This window comes from Notolabrus celidotus, chromosome 4 (genome assembly GCF_009762535.1).
Source record: "Notolabrus celidotus isolate fNotCel1 chromosome 4, fNotCel1.pri, whole genome shotgun sequence".
Lineage (NCBI taxonomy): Eukaryota > Metazoa > Chordata > Actinopteri > Labriformes > Labridae > Notolabrus > Notolabrus celidotus.
This window is the reverse complement of record NC_048275.1, coordinates 23,887,771-23,911,002: the sequence shown is the minus strand read 5'-3', so window position 1 is coordinate 23,911,002 and position 23,232 is coordinate 23,887,771. Positions and strand designations below refer to the sequence as shown.

At 39.2% G+C, this 23,232-nt stretch overlaps 4 protein-coding genes across 4 annotated transcripts in view; 1 reads left to right on the top strand and 3 right to left on the bottom strand.

Annotated features, from left to right (window-relative positions):
* Positions 1 to 418: 418 nt before the first annotated feature.
* On the bottom strand, positions 419 to 6,364 carry runx2a (RUNX family transcription factor 2a). The gene is made up of 7 exons (XM_034681523.1): positions 6,319 to 6,364; positions 5,251 to 5,305; positions 2,891 to 3,078; positions 2,523 to 2,682; positions 2,235 to 2,339; positions 2,069 to 2,140; positions 419 to 1,198 (listed from the first exon to the last, which is right to left on the bottom strand). Exons 2-7 carry the CDS (start codon positions 5,297 to 5,299, stop codon positions 843 to 845), a joined length of 930 nt encoding a protein of 309 aa, XP_034537414.1. The 5' UTR covers positions 5,300 to 5,305; positions 6,319 to 6,364; the 3' UTR covers positions 419 to 842.
* Positions 4,114 to 13,310, top strand: supt3h (SPT3 homolog, SAGA and STAGA complex component). Its single transcript, XM_034681522.1, has 12 exons — positions 4,114 to 4,230; positions 5,000 to 5,101; positions 7,785 to 7,869; positions 9,027 to 9,113; positions 9,337 to 9,433; positions 9,524 to 9,657; positions 9,834 to 9,909; positions 10,036 to 10,148; positions 10,248 to 10,352; positions 10,471 to 10,599; positions 11,856 to 11,945; positions 13,189 to 13,310. The coding sequence occupies exons 2-12, from the start codon at positions 5,010 to 5,012 to the stop codon at positions 13,228 to 13,230; spliced, it is 1,050 nt and encodes a 349-aa protein (XP_034537413.1). The 5' UTR covers positions 4,114 to 4,230; positions 5,000 to 5,009; the 3' UTR covers positions 13,231 to 13,310.
* Positions 13,311 to 13,354: 44 nt separating this feature from the next.
* cdc5l (CDC5 cell division cycle 5-like (S. pombe)) lies at positions 13,355 to 19,925 on the bottom strand. Its single transcript, XM_034681521.1, has 19 exons — positions 19,688 to 19,925; positions 19,139 to 19,242; positions 18,237 to 18,398; positions 17,919 to 18,046; positions 17,489 to 17,588; positions 17,189 to 17,315; positions 16,998 to 17,089; positions 16,661 to 16,805; positions 16,365 to 16,556; positions 16,107 to 16,255; positions 15,648 to 15,819; positions 15,345 to 15,509; positions 15,147 to 15,227; positions 14,758 to 15,009; positions 14,549 to 14,656; positions 14,355 to 14,444; positions 14,098 to 14,229; positions 13,889 to 13,969; positions 13,355 to 13,740 (listed from the first exon to the last, which is right to left on the bottom strand). Exons 1-19 carry the CDS (start codon positions 19,730 to 19,732, stop codon positions 13,627 to 13,629), a joined length of 2,439 nt encoding a protein of 812 aa, XP_034537412.1. The 5' UTR covers positions 19,733 to 19,925; the 3' UTR covers positions 13,355 to 13,626.
* A 606-nt stretch (positions 19,926 to 20,531) lies between these two features.
* The window catches only part of napba (N-ethylmaleimide-sensitive factor attachment protein, beta a), an 11,954-nt gene continuing 9,253 nt past the window's right edge, over positions 20,532 to 23,232 (bottom strand). Inside the window, exons 6-10 of the mRNA XM_034682424.1 lie at positions 23,024 to 23,079; positions 22,690 to 22,774; positions 22,192 to 22,296; positions 21,979 to 22,047; positions 20,532 to 21,607 (exon numbers count right to left, since the gene is read on the bottom strand). Coding sequence (XP_034538315.1) covers positions 21,455 to 21,607; positions 21,979 to 22,047; positions 22,192 to 22,296; positions 22,690 to 22,774; positions 23,024 to 23,079 — 468 coding nt within the window. The 3' untranslated portion in view covers positions 20,532 to 21,454. The remainder of the gene's footprint in view (positions 21,608 to 21,978; positions 22,048 to 22,191; positions 22,297 to 22,689; positions 22,775 to 23,023; positions 23,080 to 23,232) is intronic.

Below are 23,232 nucleotides of genomic sequence, written 5' to 3'. Positions count from 1 at the left end.
GTTTCAGCCAGCCACAAGCGGACCCTCGATGAACTGCAGTTTTTAGCACTTCCGCATTGGACTCATATTTTTCCACCAGAGATTGCTGCATGCTTCCAACGAGACATACTTTGCTACTGAGACCTGAGGCCACACCCACTGAACCTGTACCAGCCAATCAGCAGTGTCTCTGAAGTTGAATTTCCTTGTCAAACTTATTTTTACACGTCTGTATAAATGTTATTGATCATATGGTGCAGATTCTTTCCCATACTATTTTAAAAGTTGTCTATTTTTTCACATGACTGTTTCACAACCTTTACATGATATTTGGTCATTTTTGGAAGTTTAACTTCTACTGTCTCATTATTTAAGATATTTCAAAATAAGGTGATCATAAATTAGAAAACAATATTTATTGAACATCACATAGCTTTTCATATGATAGTTTTAGAGGTAGTTTGAACACTCAACATTCAGGGTAAATTGTTTTGTTGTTTAATGAGAAATACTTTTTATGTTGTGATTGTGAAGTGACCTCCGATGTTTTATACACTCTTGCTGCAATAAACTCTTATAGATGCTGACTGCCAAATAAACTGTAACAGATGGGAAACTGTAAAATGCACATTTCATTGTATTTTTTTAATTGTTTGTTAAACGAAACGTTTGCAAAGATGTATTAATTATTGGGTAATAATTTAAGGGAATTCAATAATAAAAGAGGGCAATAAAAAGAGACGTTTCTACTGCATTACAAAGAAGTTAAAATTTCTGACCGGTGAATTTCAAAGACAAATTTTTACACATGGTTAATAGTCAGAAAACAAATCACAGATAATTTAACACAACACATCCAATCATTAGTACGGCCTCCAGACAGGCTCCTCCCCTCTCATGGATAGACATGCCCCTTCGATATAATTAGACAGTGCTGTGACGAGGCTGCGGTCCTCCCCTGCAGTTTGGTGCTGTTGGTTCGGTCCGTAGTAGAAGCAGCCTGGTTGGAATGGACCACTGTGGCTCAGTGGAGGGGGGGGAGGAGGAGGAGGAGGAGGAGAGGACAGGTAGGAGCTGTATGGACTGGGCTGGGTAGAATAGGGGAGGGCAGGTAGGTGGTGCATTCTAGGACTTGGAGTGAATGAAGAGGCCAGTGAGGTTACCTGACCTAGGAAAGATGGCTCACTGGTCCACAGAGAGGAGGAGAAGGATCTACAATCTGAAGAGACAACATCATGAGTTTTTCAAATCAAACACCAGAAACATTATTTTATTTACATGATTTATTATTTAGTATGATTGCTCTTTCTGTACTGTTGTTTGGAGTAAAATAACTCAATTCAATGTCTTCATGGTTTTGTCTTGGCATAAACCACCTCAGTGGACAGAGGTTTGACAATAATGAAAGTGTGTTGGGACGCATCTCAATGATAACAAAGTAAACTCAGTCCATTCAAGAAGATGTGAGACCTCTTGAAAGCCTCCTTAAAGACAGTAAATACGTTGTTTATTTTGACTTTTTTGTAAAACAACTCATGATTAGTTCACAATTTTTCATTTCAGCTGGTTTAAATTCTAAAGCAAATTTGATTAATAATAATTACTTTCCTATTCGCTTAGTATTAGCAGGTTTTTAAGTACTGCTGTGTTTACCTTATACTGTGAATTACAGGTTTGTTTATGTCATATTTCAGAGGTATGTCTAGAATGATTACTACACCCAAACTAAAGTGAAGTCAAATTCATTATTATCATGTTTTTCATGTCATCCTTGTCATATTTTTACAGATAGATTTAACATTTCTGGGAACATTGATCTATTGATGGGATATTTTGGCTGCAGTTACGGATCAAAAACAAACTTCTGATGGTTTTATTGGAAGAAGACTAATCATCCAGTAATAATCATGTGAATTATTCCAACCAATCATATTAAGTGGTAACTACATTACATGTCATCGTGAAGCTTTACTTTGGGGAAAACAATAATAGTTAGAGATATATGAGATATATGCTGGGGATGTCTTACATGTATATCTTCATCTGTTATAAATGATGTATGGATTATATAACATCCCTCCTCTTGTACCTGATGATGGAGTGCTGCTGCTGCTGCTGGATGACCTGTACACTCCTGACTTCATTTCCTTCTGCCGCTGTCCTGAGATTCACAGAGAGAGACATAGAGGATGAATAGATGAATGTAACTCTGACTGACAACTCAGGGTACATTAGTCACTCTGCTGTGTACTGACGTCGTGGCAGCCGCTGTCCATCCACAGTCACCTTGATGGCTCTGTGTAAGGTGGCAATCTGAGGGGGTGAGGTCAGCACATTGATGGAAATTGTGAAACTCTTCCCTGAAAAAAAAAGAACACACATATGCATACATACAGTAAATTATTAAGGTTATTAAAGAGATTTAAGGTGAAAATTTAGCACATGTTTTTAAGGAGTTTGATTTGGGAAGAACCTGTAATTTGAGTGACCAAATAAACTTCACTCTTCAAGCTTGTGTATTGTGTGTATTATACGCTATCTACCTCTTCCACTGCGACCTATGAAGCGGAGGTCATTGAAGTGGGCATATCCTTGTTTCATGGTCGCTGTTGCATTGCGAAGCTCAGCGCTGCTGTTGTCTTCATTGCCTGCCATCACTGTGACAACCACACCATCTGGTACATCATTACCAAGGGCAACCACCTGCAGGATGAAGAAAGGTCTACTTCAAACCAGTGAAAGCGAAATGCATAGATTTTTAATGAATGGACAGCAGGTAAGACTGCATGCAGATAAAAATAACATCAATGACATTGCCATTCGAAAGACAGACAGACAGACAGACAGACAGACAGACAGACAGACAGACAGACAGTTGATTGAATCTATAGATGGATGGTTGGTTCCTCACAGTAAAGGCTCTTGGCAGAGTCTTGTTACACCTCCAGTGTGGTGGCAGACTGCTGCAGAGGAAGTTTGGACTGTCAGTCTGTACTAGGCCTCTGGGTGGTGCTGTGCTGCGCTGTTGATGAGACCTCACCTCCTGCTTGTCTGCTTGGCGGTTGGTGGGTGATGTTGGCCTTCGCTTCACCACAGGTTCTAGGAGGAGCAACAGAGAGACAGGAAGATAGTTCTTTTATCCTTTGATTTCTTGTAATGCATACAGTTAAAAAATACAATTTCATTAAAATGCATACTTTTAAATGCTATATATTGTTCACCTTAAGTGATAGACTAATGCCTGTAATCCAGCAAAAAAAAAGAAAAGAAAAAAGCAGTCTTTACATTATAAGGATGGCAGTAGGCTACGTGTGTGAAAGGGACTCATTAGTCTGCTATACATTCCTTTCTCTTGGCTGCAGACTATTTGCCAGACTTTGACTTTTTAATCTAATCTAAACACTCAGATAATTGTTTGATTTAGATATCAAGCTTTCCTTTGACTCAAGCATCTAATGATTCAGTATTTCTAATTATGTTTTGAAGCTGCCAAGACACAAAAATTAGTAACTCAAGGACTCAGACTGAATAAATAGTTTTAACGAGTCTAGGTCAAATGAGACACGACAATGTGGTGTTTGACATAAAGTACAACAAATCTAGATTTGATTTGCTAATGATTACAAAGTAAAAACTCACTATATCTGTCTACTTAAATGAGATTTTTTTGTTGATATTTTTGGGTTGTAAATAAAATAAGTTACCATCTTCAGCAGGGTGATATTTTTAACCTTTTTGGACATTTCATAGACAAAGCATTTGGATGAAGAGAATAAGAAGGAGATTTATTAGTAATGAAAATAACCAGTAGTTTGAATCCTATACTGTACACCATTTGAACTTCTTTCAAGAAGTGAACTTAGGTTCTGTTATGTAGGCTATAAAACATAGACGAAAAAACTTAGTCTGAAACAATAAAGGCTTCAATTTTTCAATATTAAAACTTTGCTTTACCAATCATAAGAAGTTAGTAGAAATATAGGATTTACTTTACATTGTTTTGGGAACTGATTCGGCTTCTTCTGGCTTGGTTTGTGTTTACTTTGGGGACATATCAAATAAAATAAGATGTTAAAACTCAAAACAGGAAATAGGGTCTCATTTTGTTTGTTTTTAATTACCAAAAAACTACAGATACCAGGGAGAACCCCGCACGTCCTCTGTCAAACTACGTCATCAAGCCGCGACGAATATCAAACTGAACGACAACATTCATCAGGTGCAGCTGCGTGGTTTACTTGGATGACTTAGGTGTGTAGTGCCTTTTAATGATTTAAAGGACTCATTTAAATCTCCGTTTCTCCGTCCCCCTCTCTCCCCTCCCCTCGTCTGCTCCATCTTTGTCTTTGTACCTTTTCAGCATTGTGTTTGATAACCGCAGTGTTTGAATAGGAGGGAACTGCGCTGTATTATCATTCAGATTTTACTGCCGGAGGGGAAGTTACTGTGGTCAAACCACCTGCCTCCTCTGTTTTTAGTTTTGTGTGTTTCGATTTGCCTTGAATCTGGTCTGCTACCTTGTTATTTTAAGCTCTTGGCTCATCTTCTATTCTGAACTGCATAGCTGAAAAGTATTGTTTTGGTTGATGATCCCAAATAACCATGTGTACATTACAGACAGTATGTAGAACAGAATATTTCTGATTACAGACACACCTCACTGAACTGATACAGTCTGAGCAATAACCCCCCCCCCCATCCATAAAGTTTGTACAGGGAATTAAAATGTGATGCTAATAGCATCTTTCCAACAACTGTATTATTTGTTACTATTCTAACTAACAGCAGGATGTGACATGCATGGGTTTTTATTTTTCTATAATGCCGTAACTGGCACCATGACACCATACATCACCTCCTTATGAATACTGTCTTATAGTCACTACTGGATATACCCCACTACTGGGTTACATATTACAATGGTTAGACGTGTCCAACTGCATGCAGTATGATATTTCTTCTTAATGTTGTAATGTTTTGTTTTAGCACTTCATTAATTTTTGTTTGCTCATGTCATCAGGTGTGAGGTTATGAGCAGTCCCATGGCTGGCTCTGCTGCCTCCAGTTCTAAAGACCGGCCTGCTTCCAGGACCAGCTTTATTCCAGAGCTACAGAGCATGATGTAAGACACACACACACACACACACACACACACACACACACACACACATACACACACACACACACACACACATATATGTACACGCACGGACACACACACACATATATGTACACGCACGGACACACGCACACACACAAAAGGTGACTCACCCCAGTACAGCATGGGGCTGGTACTGCTGAACAGACTGTTTGAAGCCATTGAAACCTGTTAAACAAATGAATAATCATACTGGTAAATGTTTTGGTTAATGATATTTTGCAAAAACTAAACTGCCTTCAGGAAATATAACCTATAACCTAAAACACACAGTTGTCTTGAAATAGTCCACTGCCTTTTGCACAACCTGTTATATTTTCAAAGCTTAAAAAAAATAACAATACAGTAGTTGTCACTGGTTTATTTGCAAACTTATATAGTTAAGATTATGAGGTTCTCACACGATAAACACTGAATAAACTGCATAAGGATAAACAATAATCCAATGCTGGCATTGTTATGGCATATTCAATTAAAATATACTTAAAAAGTTTGTCATCAGTTGTATTCAAAGTTATGGCAGTTATTGGGACACAAAAGGGAAATATTTCTTACATTGAAATTAATTTCCACATTTATCCTAAAATTTATAGCAGATACATTTTTGCAGATTACACCTTTTCAAACAAAAAATGACTTGAATGAAAAAGATTTATTCAGCAAATGTTTTAATTAGTACATCTTTTACACAGTTAGAGAGTATTAAGACAAAATATGACAAACGTTTGATTGTTAAAGCTTTTCAATAATGTGTCGCTATGTTAGAGTGGAGTAACATCATTTAAGGCCTTAAAAATAAATGACTTGTATTTTTTTTTACTTAAATCTGACATTTTCAAGCAGTTCAAACAAATTGTGATCAACCTTAAAGTGATATATATTTGTAGCTCTATTTCGTTGTTTTTTTAAACTAAAAAAAAGAATCAAATATATTTCCTGGAAAATAGGCTTTCCTCAAAAAATTTCACCTAATGTGTGAGAACATCAGAAATGAATCTTTTGGTTTATGCATAAGAAAAGGTAGCCCAATAGTTATCAATTGAATGGAGAAACGCCTCATTTCATTGCTTTTCTGCCTCAAATCTGTTTTTTCTGCAGAATTTACAAGAAGTCTCATGCATTGTCTGCCTCTCTCTTACTAGTGTGACTGATGTAGTGTGTGTGTTTTTGGGGGTACTCACCTTATGTTGTGTGTGCCAGCTGCAGAGATGCTGTTGGTGGTCAGAGAGGCTGAAACCCAACTAAACCCCAAAACCTAAAACCAACACTCAGTCTGAAGCTAACCAGCCCACAACTCCCCCCAAAACCAAAGCCAGACTCACCTGTGTGATTGATGGTTACAAACAGCCAATCGAAATTCAGATTGGGGGATGGAGTAGTCTAAAGAAAGAAAAGATGTAAAGATGGAGGTAAAGAGGAGAAACGAGAGAAGGAACGAGCGTCAGGATGTGGGTTAGTCTGCCATCATGGAAGTGGCTTCTCTGGATGCAAATTGAGGTTTGACCAAATTGTGGTCAAAGTGTGTATGACTGTCGACCTCAACATGTGTGTGAGACAGACTCGTTCATAGGCTGTGATTTTGTAACCTTCTACATTCTGCAAACAATATTTAATCTGAATGTACTTGCTATGTCAGGATTTATTAGAAGGTTATTGGTCAGATAGTCATTACTATATGTCCTTGTATTTACTTTAGTGCTATTGGTCATACTTTTAGTTTACTACTGATACAGAATAATGCTTTCTTTGAAAGCTTCAACGTACACTTTTTTCTTAAATTAACAAAACGTCTCTGACAGAATTTATGCTTGCTCAAAGTTTTTACTCATTCATCAAATGCAATGTACATGTCCAAAACAGTGTGTGTTAATCTATGAGCTACATCATTTTTAATTTGTAGATGCTGTCATTTGTAGATGATGTTCATTTGTTCAGGCCGTTTTAGTGAGCTGGGTGACGTGGTGTTGAGAAGAAAGGTTGCTGTCAAAAATGATTCCAAGGTAACGGATGTGAGGTGTAGGAGATAGAGTTGAGTTATTTAAAGTGAGAGTGAAATTTGGAATGGGACTTGTGAGGGACTTGGGGCCGATGATTATAAGGTCGGATTTGTTGTAGTTCAGTGATAAGAAGTTGGTATGCATCCATGTTTTTATTTCAGAGAGGCAGTTAGTGAAAGTGGAGTGTGTTACAGTGGTTATGGATTTGGTGGAAATATAGAGCTGGATGTCATCAGCAGTCATCAGCAGTTTAAACATGTTGCGTCATCCTCAAGCTGCTTTATACTTTGGCATCTTGTTGAGAAAACATGAAAGACAATAATCACAATATTAGAAAAAGTAATGATGGCTTAGTTTATACATAAAATAACTTTGATTGAAGTCCTCATCCACGAAACTGGCTGAGAAGAAGGCAAACTGAAGTTTTAGACTGAAGCTACTTTAAAGACCATCTCTAAAAAATAATCACAGCAGTGAGCATAAAGAATGAAAGTCCCTCCAAAACAAAACGAAGAATGTGAATATTAACACTTTAAAGTATTGATCTAATTGTAACATCATTTCCCTTCAAACTTTGCTAACTCCTCACTGCTCTGAGTAATATTCAGATACCCTGTTGTGAATTTTTGTCTTTGCTTTGTGTGTGACAGGTTTGCTCTGGGAGACGCTCGCAGGCCGCTGCATGAGACAGCAGCTCTGGTGGAGGACATTGTGCACACGCAGCTTATTACCATGGTAGCAAAATACACCAATACACCCATCATAGCCACGAAACACGAACTAGTGGTTCAAACCGGTTCAAACACAGACATCACATGTTTAAAACATATCTTCAATAATAACACCCATGTCTCATTCTCCAACTGATCTTGGAGTAAAATATTGTGAGTGATCACATCTTTGAATTTCTACAATTCAAATCTTCCATTAAATCTAAACAGAACATGAATTGTTTCCACCTTTGATCCCTCTTTGTCCAGAGTTTATTTGCCATCTATTATAGTCAATCTTAATAAAATGAAACTTTAGATTCCCTCAATAAAACTTAAATGAGTGATTGCCTTCACTCCATTTTTGCTGATAGGGTGAAAATGTATAACGTGAAGGTCTTACATGATAGCTTCACTTCTGTCTTTCTTTACCGTTTGCTCTCATTAAAACTTCCACTTACATCTCTGAGTGTTTTAACAGTTCCTTGATAGTTTAATGTGATCTGGGTGAAAATAAAAAATCTTCATACACAGTTACTAGTATAATGTATTTTCACGAGACGACACTAACCACAAAGACAAGACTTTACCTCTTCTCTGTGTGTGTGTGTGTGTGTGTGTGTGTGTGTGTGTGTGTGTGTGTGTGTGTGTGTGTGTGTGTGTGTGTGTGTGTGTGTGTGTGTGTGTGTGTGTGTGTGTGTGTGTGTGTGTGTGTGTGTGTGTGTGTGAAATTTAAAGGGTGAGCACATCTCATGGCAGGGTCCTGCTCACCCTGTCAGGGTTCCAATCCTCTAAAACAACCTGCTCACTCTTCATTATCCCTCTTATTACACAGCTAATAACATTAAAAAAGTAAACTAAATATTGATTTGAATTCCAACACTACTTACACTCACATTTAGAGCTGTGTTAACGGTAACATTTGACTCAGTAGCCTTCTTAAAATAAGCTAACTTAGCTGTTCTTATTCACATTAAACTCAACTTTTAGACTGGTGAGCTAAACAAGGCCTGCATGAATCAGCGTAGCACCTGATCGAGTCTTTCTACCTCACCATCACTGTCAAGTATCAAGAACTAACCTTAGAATCAAGTATTTCACACAGTAGTGTAATAAATTACATTGAACTAATGTAACTATTGTTCTTTGATGCTAACTGATCTGATGTGATTGGTTGATCAGCTGCATCAGGCCTGTGAGGGTGCAGCTCTCCGAGGGTCGAGGGTCATTTCCGCTGAGGACATCTTGTTCCTGATGAGGAAGGACAAGGTAAACAAAGCACTGACAAAAACATTTTCAAAATTTGACACTTTGAAAGAGTGTTGTTGAGAGAAAAGGTAATATACACTTCCTCTTATCTTTATACGAGAACACTGTTGTTTTGAAATTGAGTTAAAACCTGCAAATATTGATTCTCCTCACCTGTCTTTTGTCTGTCCTTCTTTCTCTTTGTCTCTTTCCTTGTCTGTCTGCCTCAATGTCTTTGAACCAGAGAAAGGTGGGGAGGTTATTAAAATATCTTCAGTTCAGAGATTATAAATCGAAACTACTAAAAAGTATGGAGGATGAAGACCCTCAGCAAGAAGCAGGTACATGCACACTCGACGACACTGTATCAGATGAAATACATAAAAAAATCTGATTTTAATCGTTTGTCTCACATGTATGCATACTTGCAGGGGGTGCTGCCAGTGGTAACCAGCGGAGGCAGCGATTGGCCCAGGATTTTCTAGTGTGGATGGATCAGACTGGGGATCTCCTGTCACTGGCTGAGCGACAGGAAGTAGACCCCGTCAAACAGGAACGAATGGAGGTCAGAGCTCATCATGGTGTCTTTATTCTTAACCTATTGTTACGTGCATGAATAAAAAAAAGAGGCACTGATAAGAAACGTGAAGTTATAATTCACCTAAGACTGATGGTGATGATGAAAATGATGATTCCAGTTATCATTAATTGTTTATGTTTCTTAAATCTCTTTTTCTTCAGCGTTTGGAGCGTCAGACTCGATCGATGGACCAGGCCCAGTACTCTGAATTCTGTGAGAGTCGGCAGCTCAGCTTCGGTAAAAACGTGCTCAAGTTTGAAGTTGATGAAAGTTTATTCAACACCAGAACTACAGAGAGCTTAGTCTTTTTGTATATGTAATGTTCACCTCACTGATTAATCTCCTTATGTGAATATTTTCCAGCTAAGAAGTCCTCAAAGTTTCGGGACTGGCTGGACTGCAGCACTTTAGAGCTGAAACCAAACAGCATCGCCATGGAGATCCTGTCATACCTGGCTTATGAAACTGTTGCACAGGTAACATGATGAGTCCTGATTTTGTACAACTTTGTGTGTGTTTGATTAAAAGCTTTCAAATGTTGTCATAAAATCTGTCCATCCCTTTTTGCCCTCCAGATTGTGGATCTGTCTCTGTTGGTGAAGCAAGAAATGACTGCAAAGACGAATCCCATCAGTCATGTGATCTCTGCCAGCTACATCCACTACAACACCCACACTGAGGTGTGCACACATTCTCACTAATGTTGTTTTCTTGGAATAAATATTTACATATATTGGGTACTAGAGTTGTGTTTCATATAACTAAACAGCTCCTGTTGTGTGCATTTCTCTCCACCAGGTAAAGAAAGATCCTGACTCACCTGAAGCTACTCCTCCTTCTACTCCAGGCTCCTCCCACTCATCAAAGCCTCTCCTGCAGGGTAATGGCAGTCTGGATGGCAGAGCGAGACAGAGGAAACGCAAAAAGGTTTGATTTTGGTATCCACAGTCTGTCGTTGTTAAACTGACAGATAAGCGTGGTCATAGAGAGTCCTAACACCATGCAATGATACTGACCAGTTTTACATCCTGGACAGCATAAAAACCTTTTCATGATTTCATTATATTTAAAACCTCCATGAAACATCAACTGTATTGATTGTTTTGTTCAATCTTCAGATGGATTTCATAATCACTTAGTCTAAAGATTTCAAAAATAGTGAAGAAACCTTTTATAATTTCCAAAGAGCCAAAGGGACTCCTAAAACTGGAAAACTCAATGAATAATAATGAAGAAGAGCACTTATTGTTACATTTAAGAAGCAGATATTTAACCATGTGAATCACTTTTCAGGCTAAAAATGTAAAAGAGTCTCAAAATTGCATTTACATTTCTTACAATCACCCCATCAAGTTTTCCACTTTTCTTTGAGATCTGACTTGTCACAGCTAACTCTTCTTTCACCTGTTTTCAGCCATATTATTTCTAATTTGGGCATTTAATTTGAATTTTATACCAAAAACTAAACACCAAAAAACTATTTTCTTATAACCTTTTTAGATAGACTTTATTTGTTTTTCTCACATTCTTATTCACATATTATACTCAATTGAGTGGTCATGGAATAATTGGACCCCCCCCCCCCCCCCCCATCAGGATGTAAAGTCAGGGTTCACGCTATATCACTGAAATCAAAAACATCAGTACCAACCTATCACAACCATTGAAAAGAAAAGAATGCCTAGCTGACCAAAACCTCATCTAGAAGCAGGTACCCCATTATCCATACCAACATACATCTGCCTGCACAGACATGCACAAGCACAGGCACGTCCACACAAGTGCACACATATACATGCCCGCAGAAACACACAAGCATACATACATATACATCTACACAGGCGCACACATGGACCCACATGTCAAAATACACACCAACAATACAAAATTCACCAAACACAATTGGAGAGGAGGCCGCTATACACAAACTGCTGCAGAGTCAACACAACATCATGAGAAGATGAACAAAATGTTATATAAATGTTATAACCTTTTTAAGGGTACACAACTAGTATGTACACACATGTGATCTTATTTTCATTTGTTCATAAGTCACAAGTAATTTGTTCCTTTTTGTTCCTTTTTTTTTTTACTGATTTATCTTTAAACGCTCATCATTTTTGAAACACTTGACATGACTTTGACCTACTGTGTCACATTAGTATTGGTATTATTTGTTTCAGAGCTGTCCAGCTGCAGTGGAGCCTCCCAGTGGAGCTATCCAACCCTGTCACATCAGAGAGGCCATCAGAAGATACAGCTACAGACACACAGTATGTAGACACACATACTTAATATCATTCAGAAAAGATGTGAGGTATTTCCAAATCATTTCTCCTTCCTAAGTTATTAGACTACACTGTAAAAATATGATTTAAAGCCTCAGTGGCTTTAGTGACCCTGCAAAGTTTAACCAGGAAACTTGGTTTCCCAGTATTTTTTTTACCCCAGTAAAGACAAAGTTTATGCAAAAACTATTTATTTTTTGGCTATCTGGAAATTCAGATTTGTTCTCTTTGATTTAAGATGGAGAAACATCACCTCTGTGACATCAATGCACAGAGACAAAATTACTTTAGAGAGCAAAGAAGTGGGCCTCTGTGAAACTGATGTACAGCACAGGCCGACATTAACCCTCCTGTTATGTTGCGGGTCGAACTGACCCTTTTTAAAGTTCAAAAATCTAAAAAAGAAAAAAAAAAATTAAAAGACAAGATGGCAGCCATTGGGACAGAGAGGGACAAGTGGGTGGAGCAGCATCCACTACTCTATAACCCAGACCCTAATGTCACAGTGGATGAAAGGCTAGTGGCATTCAGAGGTTCCTTCCATTTTAGGCAATATTTGCCTTCCAAAACTACTAAATACAACATAAAAACCAGGGCAGCATGTGACAGAAGAGGAGTCTCGTTTTAATTTAACATCACTTCATACAGAAGAAAAAAAAAATTAATTAAAATAAAATTAACAAAAATCTCCCATGTAAAACTATTGTATTTATATTTAGGGATTTCCAATGTACATTAAAAAAATGTTTTAACATGAACTTTCATGAGAAACGAGTGAGTTATCCTCATTGAAGCATGATCTGTGAGTATTAAAGAACACCATCGCACTAAATATCAGTTTAAATGGTGAGTAATGGAGTCAATCATGAGATTTAAAAAAATGTTTATTGGGAATTTTCTGGGTTCTGACACTTTTGGATAATTAAATATGCCTCGGGTCATATTGACCCGGGAACATAATTGCTGATCCTCAGAAACATAACAGGAGGGTTAAGTGAGAAAGGAAAGATTTTCAGAATGAAATTGTTCAAGTTCCTTTAAGTTTTACCTCTGGGACTTTTTGACCCCTAAAGAGAGTTATGAGGCAAAGTGGAGTCTAGATGTATCAGTTGGACTAGAGTTCACAAACGTAGATGGGTCAGCTAATTCTCATTTTTCATACTATTTAAGGAAGACATGGGGGGGAAAAGCAAAGCAGCTTTTTAATCAAATTCTTATTCTCTTTCAGAGTGCTTATTGGAAAAGTGGAATGACATTCCTCGCCTGCTGAAGACGACACAAACCTTACCAGAACCTCCACTGCTAACTGTATTTTTTCCTTTTTTGTAATAAAGACTTTTCTCAAGTTCTCCTTGTATTAAATTCTCCAGTTTGTTCTAAAACTACCCCAGACATATTGTTGAAAAGAAACTTTATTGGTCACTAATACAGAAACACAAAGACTTCTGAGCATGCTCAAAACTCAGTGACATCATAGCATTATGAGCACACGGAGGCTGGACTCTTCTCTGGAATTGCCACAAATATCGATAAATGACAGGATGGTTCAATACGACGACTCGCAGCACTGACGAGAGGAAACTCATTGTTTTTCTGTTTGTCTCCCAGAGCAGCTGTTAGCTTGAAATAAGTACGTTCATGACAAGTGTGTATACAGATGTGTGGATCAATATTTCTGAGCGCTGTTGATCAGCGCCTCTCTCTCCATCAGCAGCTCTCCGTATCTCTGCTGGAGTTCTCTCTCTCTCTCCATCTGCCTCTCCACATCCTCCCGCAGAGCCTTAAACACACATAGTCAGAAAGATGAGTCAAAGTTGAAGAGGTTTTATGTCTGAGGTCAAAAGATTCAATTCCAAATAATAAATCTAAAAGAAATGAGTTCAGGATGGTTTCAACTCAATTAACTAGTTAGTAAATAAAGTACACACCGCTTGTCTTCTGGGAATGGCAGTGTCTTCTTGTTTCTTCAGCTGATTGAAGGTTTCTAGCTCTGTGGCTGACTGCTCCACCTGGTGGGCATCATGAGAAATACATTCATACAAAACATTGTGCATTAATTCAACTTAGCTATTTCATAAATAAAGTTATGACTTAAGAACAGAAAAGTCACTTTATTTGAAAGGAAACTCTTCAGTACCTGTTCCCAAAGTTCATTATGCTGCTTCAGGAGACCCAGAGCTCTTGACTGAAATCCTCCAAGCAGGATTTTCAGTTTCTTCTCCAGTTTAGCTGCTTTACGAGCCTCTGCTGTCATGTGGCCACGGTTCACCTGAAGGGTAACACAGACAGTGACCACAGTGTTTGCAGCTGATGTATCATTTAATTGATGTAGCTGATCTTAGAAAGGTAAAGTGAATCGCTCATGGTTAATTAGCGGTCTGTGTGCTTTCTTACATCTAGTTTCTTTTCCAGGCTTTCGATACGGTCCTTCTTTGATGCCAGGTTAGCTCGGGTGTACCGGTTCTGAGTGGGTAGATATAAAACCTGTAGACAGAGGGAGCAGACAGTAACTTGAAAACTGTGATTTTCAGTAAGTGATGTCATATGACACTCTCCATCTTTCTGTTTTTGAATAGAGGGATGCTCACCTGTCCGTAGCATTCCTCCCACACCTGGCTGTAAGCCTCCATGCTGAGATCACCGTGTCCCATACCTCCCTTTACCACCTCCATTTCTGCTGCAAGAATTGTCTTTGCCTGTTTTTAAGCAACATCAGTAATTACCACATCTGATAACCAGTACACCAGAAGCAGTTTACATAATGTGCCTCAAATTGAAAGATTATTTCATGCGTTACCTGCTCCATGTCCTCTGTACTGACTGGCTTATATGTGTGTGTTTCCAGGTACGCGATGTGTGACGCGTTGTTAGATGTGGAGGCGGGGCCTCTGCCTTTGCTGCGCTGTAGCTGGCTGGCAGTGAGGGCTGAAGGGTGGTGCAGACAGTCGTAGTGCAGCATTGTGATCATTTCCTGTTTGATCAGCTCCTCGGCCAGCTGGAGGTCCAACAGAGGTTCCATCGAGGCAGGACGGAGGACAGACTCATTGACCTGCAGAGATGCACATTAATGGGGATCTGTGCAAGCTTTGAACTCTTCAATTATGTTAAATATAAACTGACAAACTGAATCGTTTTAAACATGTGGTATTGCAAAAGTGGTTTAAGAATCTTTGCATTCAACCATACCTCTGTAGGTCTGGGGAGATTCCTCTGGACAGGGGTGTGACGCAGCTTCAGCTCCTTCTCTTTCTCTGCAGTGCGTATAGCCTGACACACACACATAAGTAACCCTGTTAACCCTTTTTTTCTGGACAACAGGTATTCACCATCAGGTATATATTTGATTTAAATGCCATTTAGATGACATCATGTGTGGTACCGTACCTGTTTGCGTGCCTCCACATCTGCAGAGTCCTCTATGAACCCTGTCTCTGTCTCCGTTTCTTCGAGCTCTTTCTCTGCGTTTTCAGGAAGAACAATCTCAAAATCGTTCTTGGGAACAGGAAGTGACAGCAGGCCCTGCTTCAGATGCTGCAAGCTTTCTCTTTGCTGTGAATTAAGAGGGAAAGGCACCACATTTGAATTCTTGTTTCAATTTCAAATACAATGCTTAACACTTTAAACACTCTAAATATTCTCAGGTGAGTTGTGTGTATGATCTGTTCATGAGTAAAAGCCTGTAGTTACCAGGTGTTTAGCATATGCAGGATCAGCCAGTTGCTCCTCACTGTTAATATTCAGTTTGTCTCTGAGCGGCGTGCGGCCAGGGGTCAAACCTGGTGTTACTGGCCCTCGTGGAGTCATGACTCCTCCAGCCTGAGGAGTCATACCTTCTTGTCCCTGACCCTGTCCAGGAGTTCTGTTGGAGATCACCATGAATGTTACAATGTTACAATGTCATTTAGCAGACGCTTTTATCCAAAGCGACGTACATACGAGAACAAGAACAACACAAGCAAAGATCTAGACAAGAGGAAACAAGATCAGTACGGGTAACAAAGTGCTTCAAGTCCATTTGGGTGCAGGTACTGCCAAGCAGTGTAAAGGCAATGCACAAAGTAAATAAGGAATTTAACATTTACTGTTAACATTTACTGTACCAGCTGGTTTGTTTGATAATCAGGACAGAGGTGAGGGCATTGTTACCTGAAAGGTGTGCTGAGAACTGTGTTGGGTGTTTGAACCTGCTGCCGCTGAGGAGTCACTCCACTGAAGTCGCTCTCGTGCAGCGGGGTGTTGAGACCACCCTTTAGAGGGGTGTCGATGTTGGTCAGAGCCATGAGGTTCTGGGCTTCCTGCAAATGCAGACAGACACATGATTAAACACTTAACACAGAGTTATTAAGACAAAAGATAAACTATATTTATCTAAATCTCCTTCAATGCAAAGTGAGAATCTGTTACCTGCAGAATCCTGTCCTGTGCAGCAGGGGTGCGTGGGGTACGTAGTCCTGTTGACATTGTGTTGGTGACACTGTACTCTGACAGAAGGGCTGAGGAGGCAGAGTTTCCACTTTCACTCTCCTCTGCGGCTTGACGGGCGACCTCACTGGCAACACCCAATTTGACAACTTCCTCCAGCTCAGCGTCACTGATCTGCGACAAAAATGTACATTGTGATGCAGGAATTAGTGTACACATATAATAGTCAGTGTACATTACACAAATGATCACTACAGGTGTTATTGTGTTGTGTTTACCTGTGGTGTAGGTAAAACCAGTTTGGAGCGCTTCTTGGTGAACTCAGCCACTCCACTGGTCTGCAGGATGGCAGATGGAAGATCGCTTTCTTTCTTCTTCTTGATCTTCTGTTTATCTTTCTTCCTCTCCTTCTCCTCTTGCTCACTAACCACAAACACACAAAAAGGTTTGTAAATAAATGCAAGAGGTTCATTCTACAAATTTTCATAGGTGCAATATGCATCAACCATCCACATGAAGTGTTTGTGTCTTTTGAAGCTATAAGCGTTAAACCTCATGTGTTTTTTGTGTTGACTCAAACTGTATGTGTAAAATAACATGTATGCTGGTACTGACTTGCGTAGCTCTCCATCCAAGTGCTGCTGTCTGAGCCGTTTGAAGTTTGGCTCCAGGGGGACATACTGCTCCATGCTGGTGTCAAAGAAACCCTGAAAGAAAACACATGTAAGCAATCCATGAGTGGCCCTTTTTACGTGAATTCAAAATGTTGTATAAATAAAGGAACAAAAATAATCCAGGGGTGTTACCTGTGCAGGTTTCTTTTCGAAGGGAATTTCAGCATTATAGTCTACTCCTCTCTTCTTCTTCCTCTTCTTTTGGACATCGATTCCTGCAGCTCTAAGCTCTCTGCGCTTCTGCAGAGCAGCCAACCGTCTGCAGCAGAAGCAAGTAAGTCTCAGTTATGTCGACAACTTTTTAGGGTACACTGTCACTTTGAATACAACTGAGAATGTCATAAGTGACAGGTTGTAATTTAAATTATAAGGAACTGAAATGATAGCCTTGTATTGGTTCGTGCTTTGTTTGCGGGTGTATTTATGTCTCACCTGGCCTCCTCCAGCTGTTTCTCTCTGGCCTTCCTCTTGGCTTTCTTACCCTGGGTGTTAGCCAGTCGAGCCCTGGCCTCTGACAGCATCTCCAACTCATCTACAGAGAATGACAAAGACAGACAAAATGTATTTAGTAAGTTGGTACATTTTTTAATATACACAAGGCACTTGTGCTCTACATATACTGTATATGATGAAGGTCAAACTGTGGTCTAATATATCTACAGGCAGGCAAAGCTAATACATTAAAACATCTCTTGCATGATGGGCTTGAACTGTTATGTTATTATTACTGCAGCATATTTAGCTCCAGAATTAATTGAGCATAAGAGAAAAAGAAAAAGACCTGGAGAAAGGGTAGATCATCAAATTAAAGTTTCTGTAAAACAGTCTGTCACTCCCAATATTTTCTGATGTGAAAACAAACCTTCGTCCATGTCCACAGGGTCGGGTCTGGCAGGTTTAGTTTCAGGATTTGGGTCGATCTCCCCTGGTTTTAGCTTCCTTGGGTCATCTCCCACTTCTTCCTCATTGTCTCTTTGTGCTGCCTTGTCTCTAAACACACAAATACAAACTGTGAATCAACAGTATCTGTGGTAATCATAATACTCTTCAGTTAAGTTGTACAGGAATATGCTTCAAATTCAGCTACAGTCACAATCAAGGTTGTGGAGAGAGTGCCTCAACGACACTGAAACTTTAAGCATGTGAAAATGTGTTTTATATAAAGAAGTATGAATCTTACAGCAGGTATTCATAGTGCTCCAGACACTGGGCAGCAGTACGTCCTATGATAGGAGCAATAGTCCTCCACTGAGTGGGCATCAGCTTGGCCAAGTGAAGCAGCTTTTCCTCCTCTTCTCTGGACCATTCTGTTTTCTTAATACTAGGATCCAACCACTCGTACCTGCACACAAACACAAAGGCAATGTTTACAACATTCAGTTTGAGGAATTAATGCATAAGATAACACAAAGACTGTTACACAAAGGCCCATATGTACAAAACACATGATGAACAATCACAAATCTCCAAAAAAGGAGTTTTACAGATCTTCCTTAGTCACCAACTTCACCTAAAGGCGTTTTTCGACCGCAGGAACTTTACCCTGGAACTAGGGACTTTACCCCTGAACTATGTGCATTTCGACCGGAGGAACCAGGGTCTAAATTTAGTTCAGGGGTAGTTAATCTCCCCCTGAACAGTCGCTGCTTTGGGGGTAGTACTTTTCAGAGGTCCTGGGACTTTCGGTTGAACGTAACGTGTGTTTGTGGAGTTTACACAGTTGTTGTAACACAGAGGGAGTTCCTGGGAATGCAAACTAGTTTAGTTTTTTAATAAGATATTATTTAATATATATATATTTCTCCATACGTCACTGGCCTGAGTTGCACAATCTACCCGGGACTTCAGCCAACGGTCGAAACGCAGAAAACAATGGGGGCACAGGAACCTTTTAGTTCAGGGGAAAGTAGTTCTGGGGCTAAAAGACCCTGGAACTCTTGGTAGCAATGCCCCTTCAGTGTGTTGATTTCTTTGGATTTTATTTAACGAAACACGTTGAAATTTGATGAAGAGCACAGTTTTAGATAAGAATTGCAATGCAACTTCAAATGTCCCCTCTCGTGACTTTCTATCAAGACTTACCATCTGGCTTTACACTGTTTGGCAGACTTTCGGTGGAGCAGAGAGGCAATACGGGACCATTGGTTTTTCCCATATTTCATCACCGCTGCCTTGAGGATCTCATCCTGCAGAAGTGGGCAGATTGGAAAATGTCGAACAAAACACAGGTGCAAACACATCTTTAATATATAACCACATGTGTTAATCAGACGTGACTTCGATAACACAAATAACATGCTTTCCATTATCACCATGGGGCAATCCTAATCCTGTCACGCATTCAGAATACTTTTGTCACTTCACATACATGCTAACATCATGTCTTAAATGTTGCAGGCTGTAGTATTGTTTCATATTGCGGTAGGTAACTTTACTGACTAAATACGTTACTAATTGAACAACTTCATACAAGCATGAAATCAATTATTTCGATAAAACTGGAAGCAACACTTAAGATGTTCTTGCATTGCGAACTTAGCCACTAACGAAGCAGCTAGCTTAATGCTAATCTACCCACGTCTATTTACTATGAGTGGTTAGCATTACGCAGCTAGCCATGTAAACACGTACCTCAGTGTTGCGCCAGACGCCTCCTTTTATCATAATTCTCGGCATCTTGGCGGCCTGTTGATCTCACCTCCCTCTGTAAATCTGTTATGATAGATCCAACGCCAGTTATTATGATAACTAGCGTTCAATATTTACACTCAAAGTTAACCCAACACACAGACAAATGCGAGGGAGGAACGAACGTGCACCACACCGGAAGCGTCTATCGTAGAAATCCACCGAAATGCATTATGGGTACAACGCTACAAGTGTTCTGTAGAAATCTGTCTCCCCTACAGTCTATGGTCTCTCCATCGTTTATGTTCCGGTCTCCCGCAATTTGATGAGGATTAAGGCCACTCAAAAAATGATATATATATAATAATAATTATTATTATTATTATTGTTATTATTATTATTATTATTATGAGAAAAGTCAGAATTCTGACTTTAATCTTAGAATTCTGATTTTAATCATTGGAGGGAAAAAATTAAGGTCCAATATATATTTTTATCATTGTTATTTTGAGAAAAGAGTCAGAATTCTGACTTTAATCTCAGAATTCTAACTTTAATTGCAGAATTCTGTTACACTACAAGCATCCCAAAAGTTGCTTTAGCCTTTCTGTCTTTGCTGTGGTGGTTTATGCCCAGATTTGCCGTTAGGTCTATCCATAAAATCGCCATCTATATAACCTTGAACCCCCCGGAATTGTATGAAGTGCATAAAACATGGTGCACAGTACCATAATCTTATCAGAACAACTTTGAGTGAGCTCAGAACCCTCCACTTGTATTCCTTCTGCATGCCTGATATATATAAATAAAAGAACAAATAAGCTAATAAACGAAAAATAGACAGACATATTGATTGATGTTTTATTTCAACTCGGTATCTGAGGTACATATTTACTGATTCCACACAAATGATACCAGGCTACATGTATGTTCTTCACACATTAGCACAACACAGAGAACACGTACATCAACATGACAACAGACATGCACAAACAAGGCAGAGACTGGAATGAGCACTGCAGGTTGACTGCAACGACCAACCATTGGCCAGAACACAAAGAACTAACCAATCACAATGGGTGATAGTACTGACTTGACAGGGGGTGTAGGGGTGAGGGGAGGATGAGGGGGGAGAGGAGGAGGGGGAGGAAGAACTGCTGAGGAGAGGAGGTGAGGGAGAGTTAAAAAGGAGAGGGGCTAATACCTAAAATATTAAGCCAAATCGTAACACTGAGCACCAGAATAAACAATAAATTATATCTTCAGTATTGACAATAAATATTAATAATCTCATAAATAACATTATCATCCATTTTCAGTCATATATATCCTTAAATCTGAGATGAGCTGCACACTTTCCCATCAAACAGTATAATTTACCTCACTTCAGCACACAGACACACACTCTCACACACTCTTTCTCACACACACTTTTCATTTCCACTCTTTCTTTTTTAGTACATTTCAGTCTCGTGTTACAAGAGCAATACTGTGGGAGCAGGGGCACAGGGTGGTCTAAAGGTGGTTTAAAGGTGATGCTTAGCTAGTGGGGGGGCACATGCAGACTGATATGTACAACTGTAAACTCCCTCAGTCCCACCCTCCCTGCCTCATCTCCCATATGTCTTTTTTCTCCACCAAAACACATCCTCACACTCCCCCTTCCTTCTTCTCATAATCCAGCCCACTCTACCCATATCTATATATTCTTTTTAACGCCCTCTCTCCCCATGTCTCCCTCCTTTACTCCCCCCTTGTCTCATAATATATCTACTTCAGGTCCCCAGCGTCTCCCTGGATGGTCTTTTTGATGCGGAGCAGCATTGTGGTCAACCACTGGTCCAGACGAGACACTGAGTCGAAATCCTTGACGGCCTCCGTGAACGCCTCACTATTCTGCTCCTCGTGGGCATCTAGGAGTTTCTGTGGCGAGTAAACATGAAAAATGTTGCCTTACTTTATCTTGACTATGTTAAAGAGGCAATTTAAAGAAAGTTCACACTTTATTATTTACATCATATGAAAATGTGGAAATGGTGTTCTAAAAATTCACAGACTTGAGTTCCCACGTTGGACCTATTAGACTTTAATGATCATAACATTAGCAGACATGACCTTTTGAAAAAATTTCAGGTGCCCCCAGAATGCTAAATTCACAAAAAAATGACACTAGAAATACTCTTTATATACTCACCTATACTTATCTAACAACAGAATATTTTTAAAACATTGAAGTGTTAGGTTGCACATAGTATAACAACATTTTAACAACACTGAGATAAAGAGAAGTTTACCTTTAACAGTTTGAGCTCTCTGGAGTCTGAAAAGGCTGGAAACATCTCCTCATACTTCTCAATGGCCAACTGAAACACACACACACACACACACACACACACACACACACACACACACACACACACACACACACACACACACACAGTTTAGTACTATCTGGTAAAGTATTGTATTGTATAGTATAGTATTGTGTCGTGTGTCCAGTGTGTTACCTTAGCGTTCAGTTCATCTACTATGAAGTGACAGAGTGAAGCCTTGAAGAAATACTCTTTGGCGTTGTACTTCAACAGAGGATTGTCCATTGTGCTCATGGCGACCTGAAACAAAACAAGCAGTAGGACAAGATGTCTTTATCATGATAAGGGCTTTGTTATAAATCCCTTTTATTTAAACATTTGTATCCCAGCTTGAATGTTTTCTGTGTTTTACTGGAGGCTGTGGAATTATATATTTTTGTTTGAATGTTTTTATTTCAATTCACATACAGACCCAAATGAAAAATACTCCTTTACATTTCAGAATCCTAAACACTCCAAGTACATCTTACAAAACAATATAGTGTCTACAACCTCTGTCTAAACATGACTCAAACCAAAAATTACTTTTCTTTTGTAACAAATGTGCATGAGATATTTTTAATGGGATTCATCTGTACAGTTGTTGTATATATATTATGGTTATTTGAAAAAGTGTGTGCTTTCAGCTGTTACCTGTTCATAGATTTCAATAGCTTTCTGGTACTGCTCCAGCTGAGCGCTGTAGTGTCCCACCTTCAGGAGACATTTGTTGGCTGAGCTGAAACACAAACAAAGAAACAAAACCATCAGTCTACAGATAATCTAACATGATAACCTACTGCTGTCTTCCCCCCTGAGTACACTGCCTGAAAGTAAAAAATGTTTATCAGCCTGAGCTTTCACTTTAAATTCTCTGTTGGTCATTATGCAGCCCTGTTGTGACAAATAAAGACCTTAAACCCTTGATACGTGTGTGTTTTCTCTGTCTTATTTGAACATGCACTATCACTTCAACTGGCACATGTACCTGTTAGATTCTTCTCCCTTGTAGTAATCTGCTGCCTGCTCATAGTGCGCGATGGCCTGAAAACAAGAGACCAGTCAGCACAGGACATCATATCTCATATTTAAATTACTAAAACTACACAGGATTTATTTGTAATAAAGAAAACATTAGGAAACATTATGATTATAACTAGCATAATATAAAGCAGACACAGTCAGAGAACACCTATT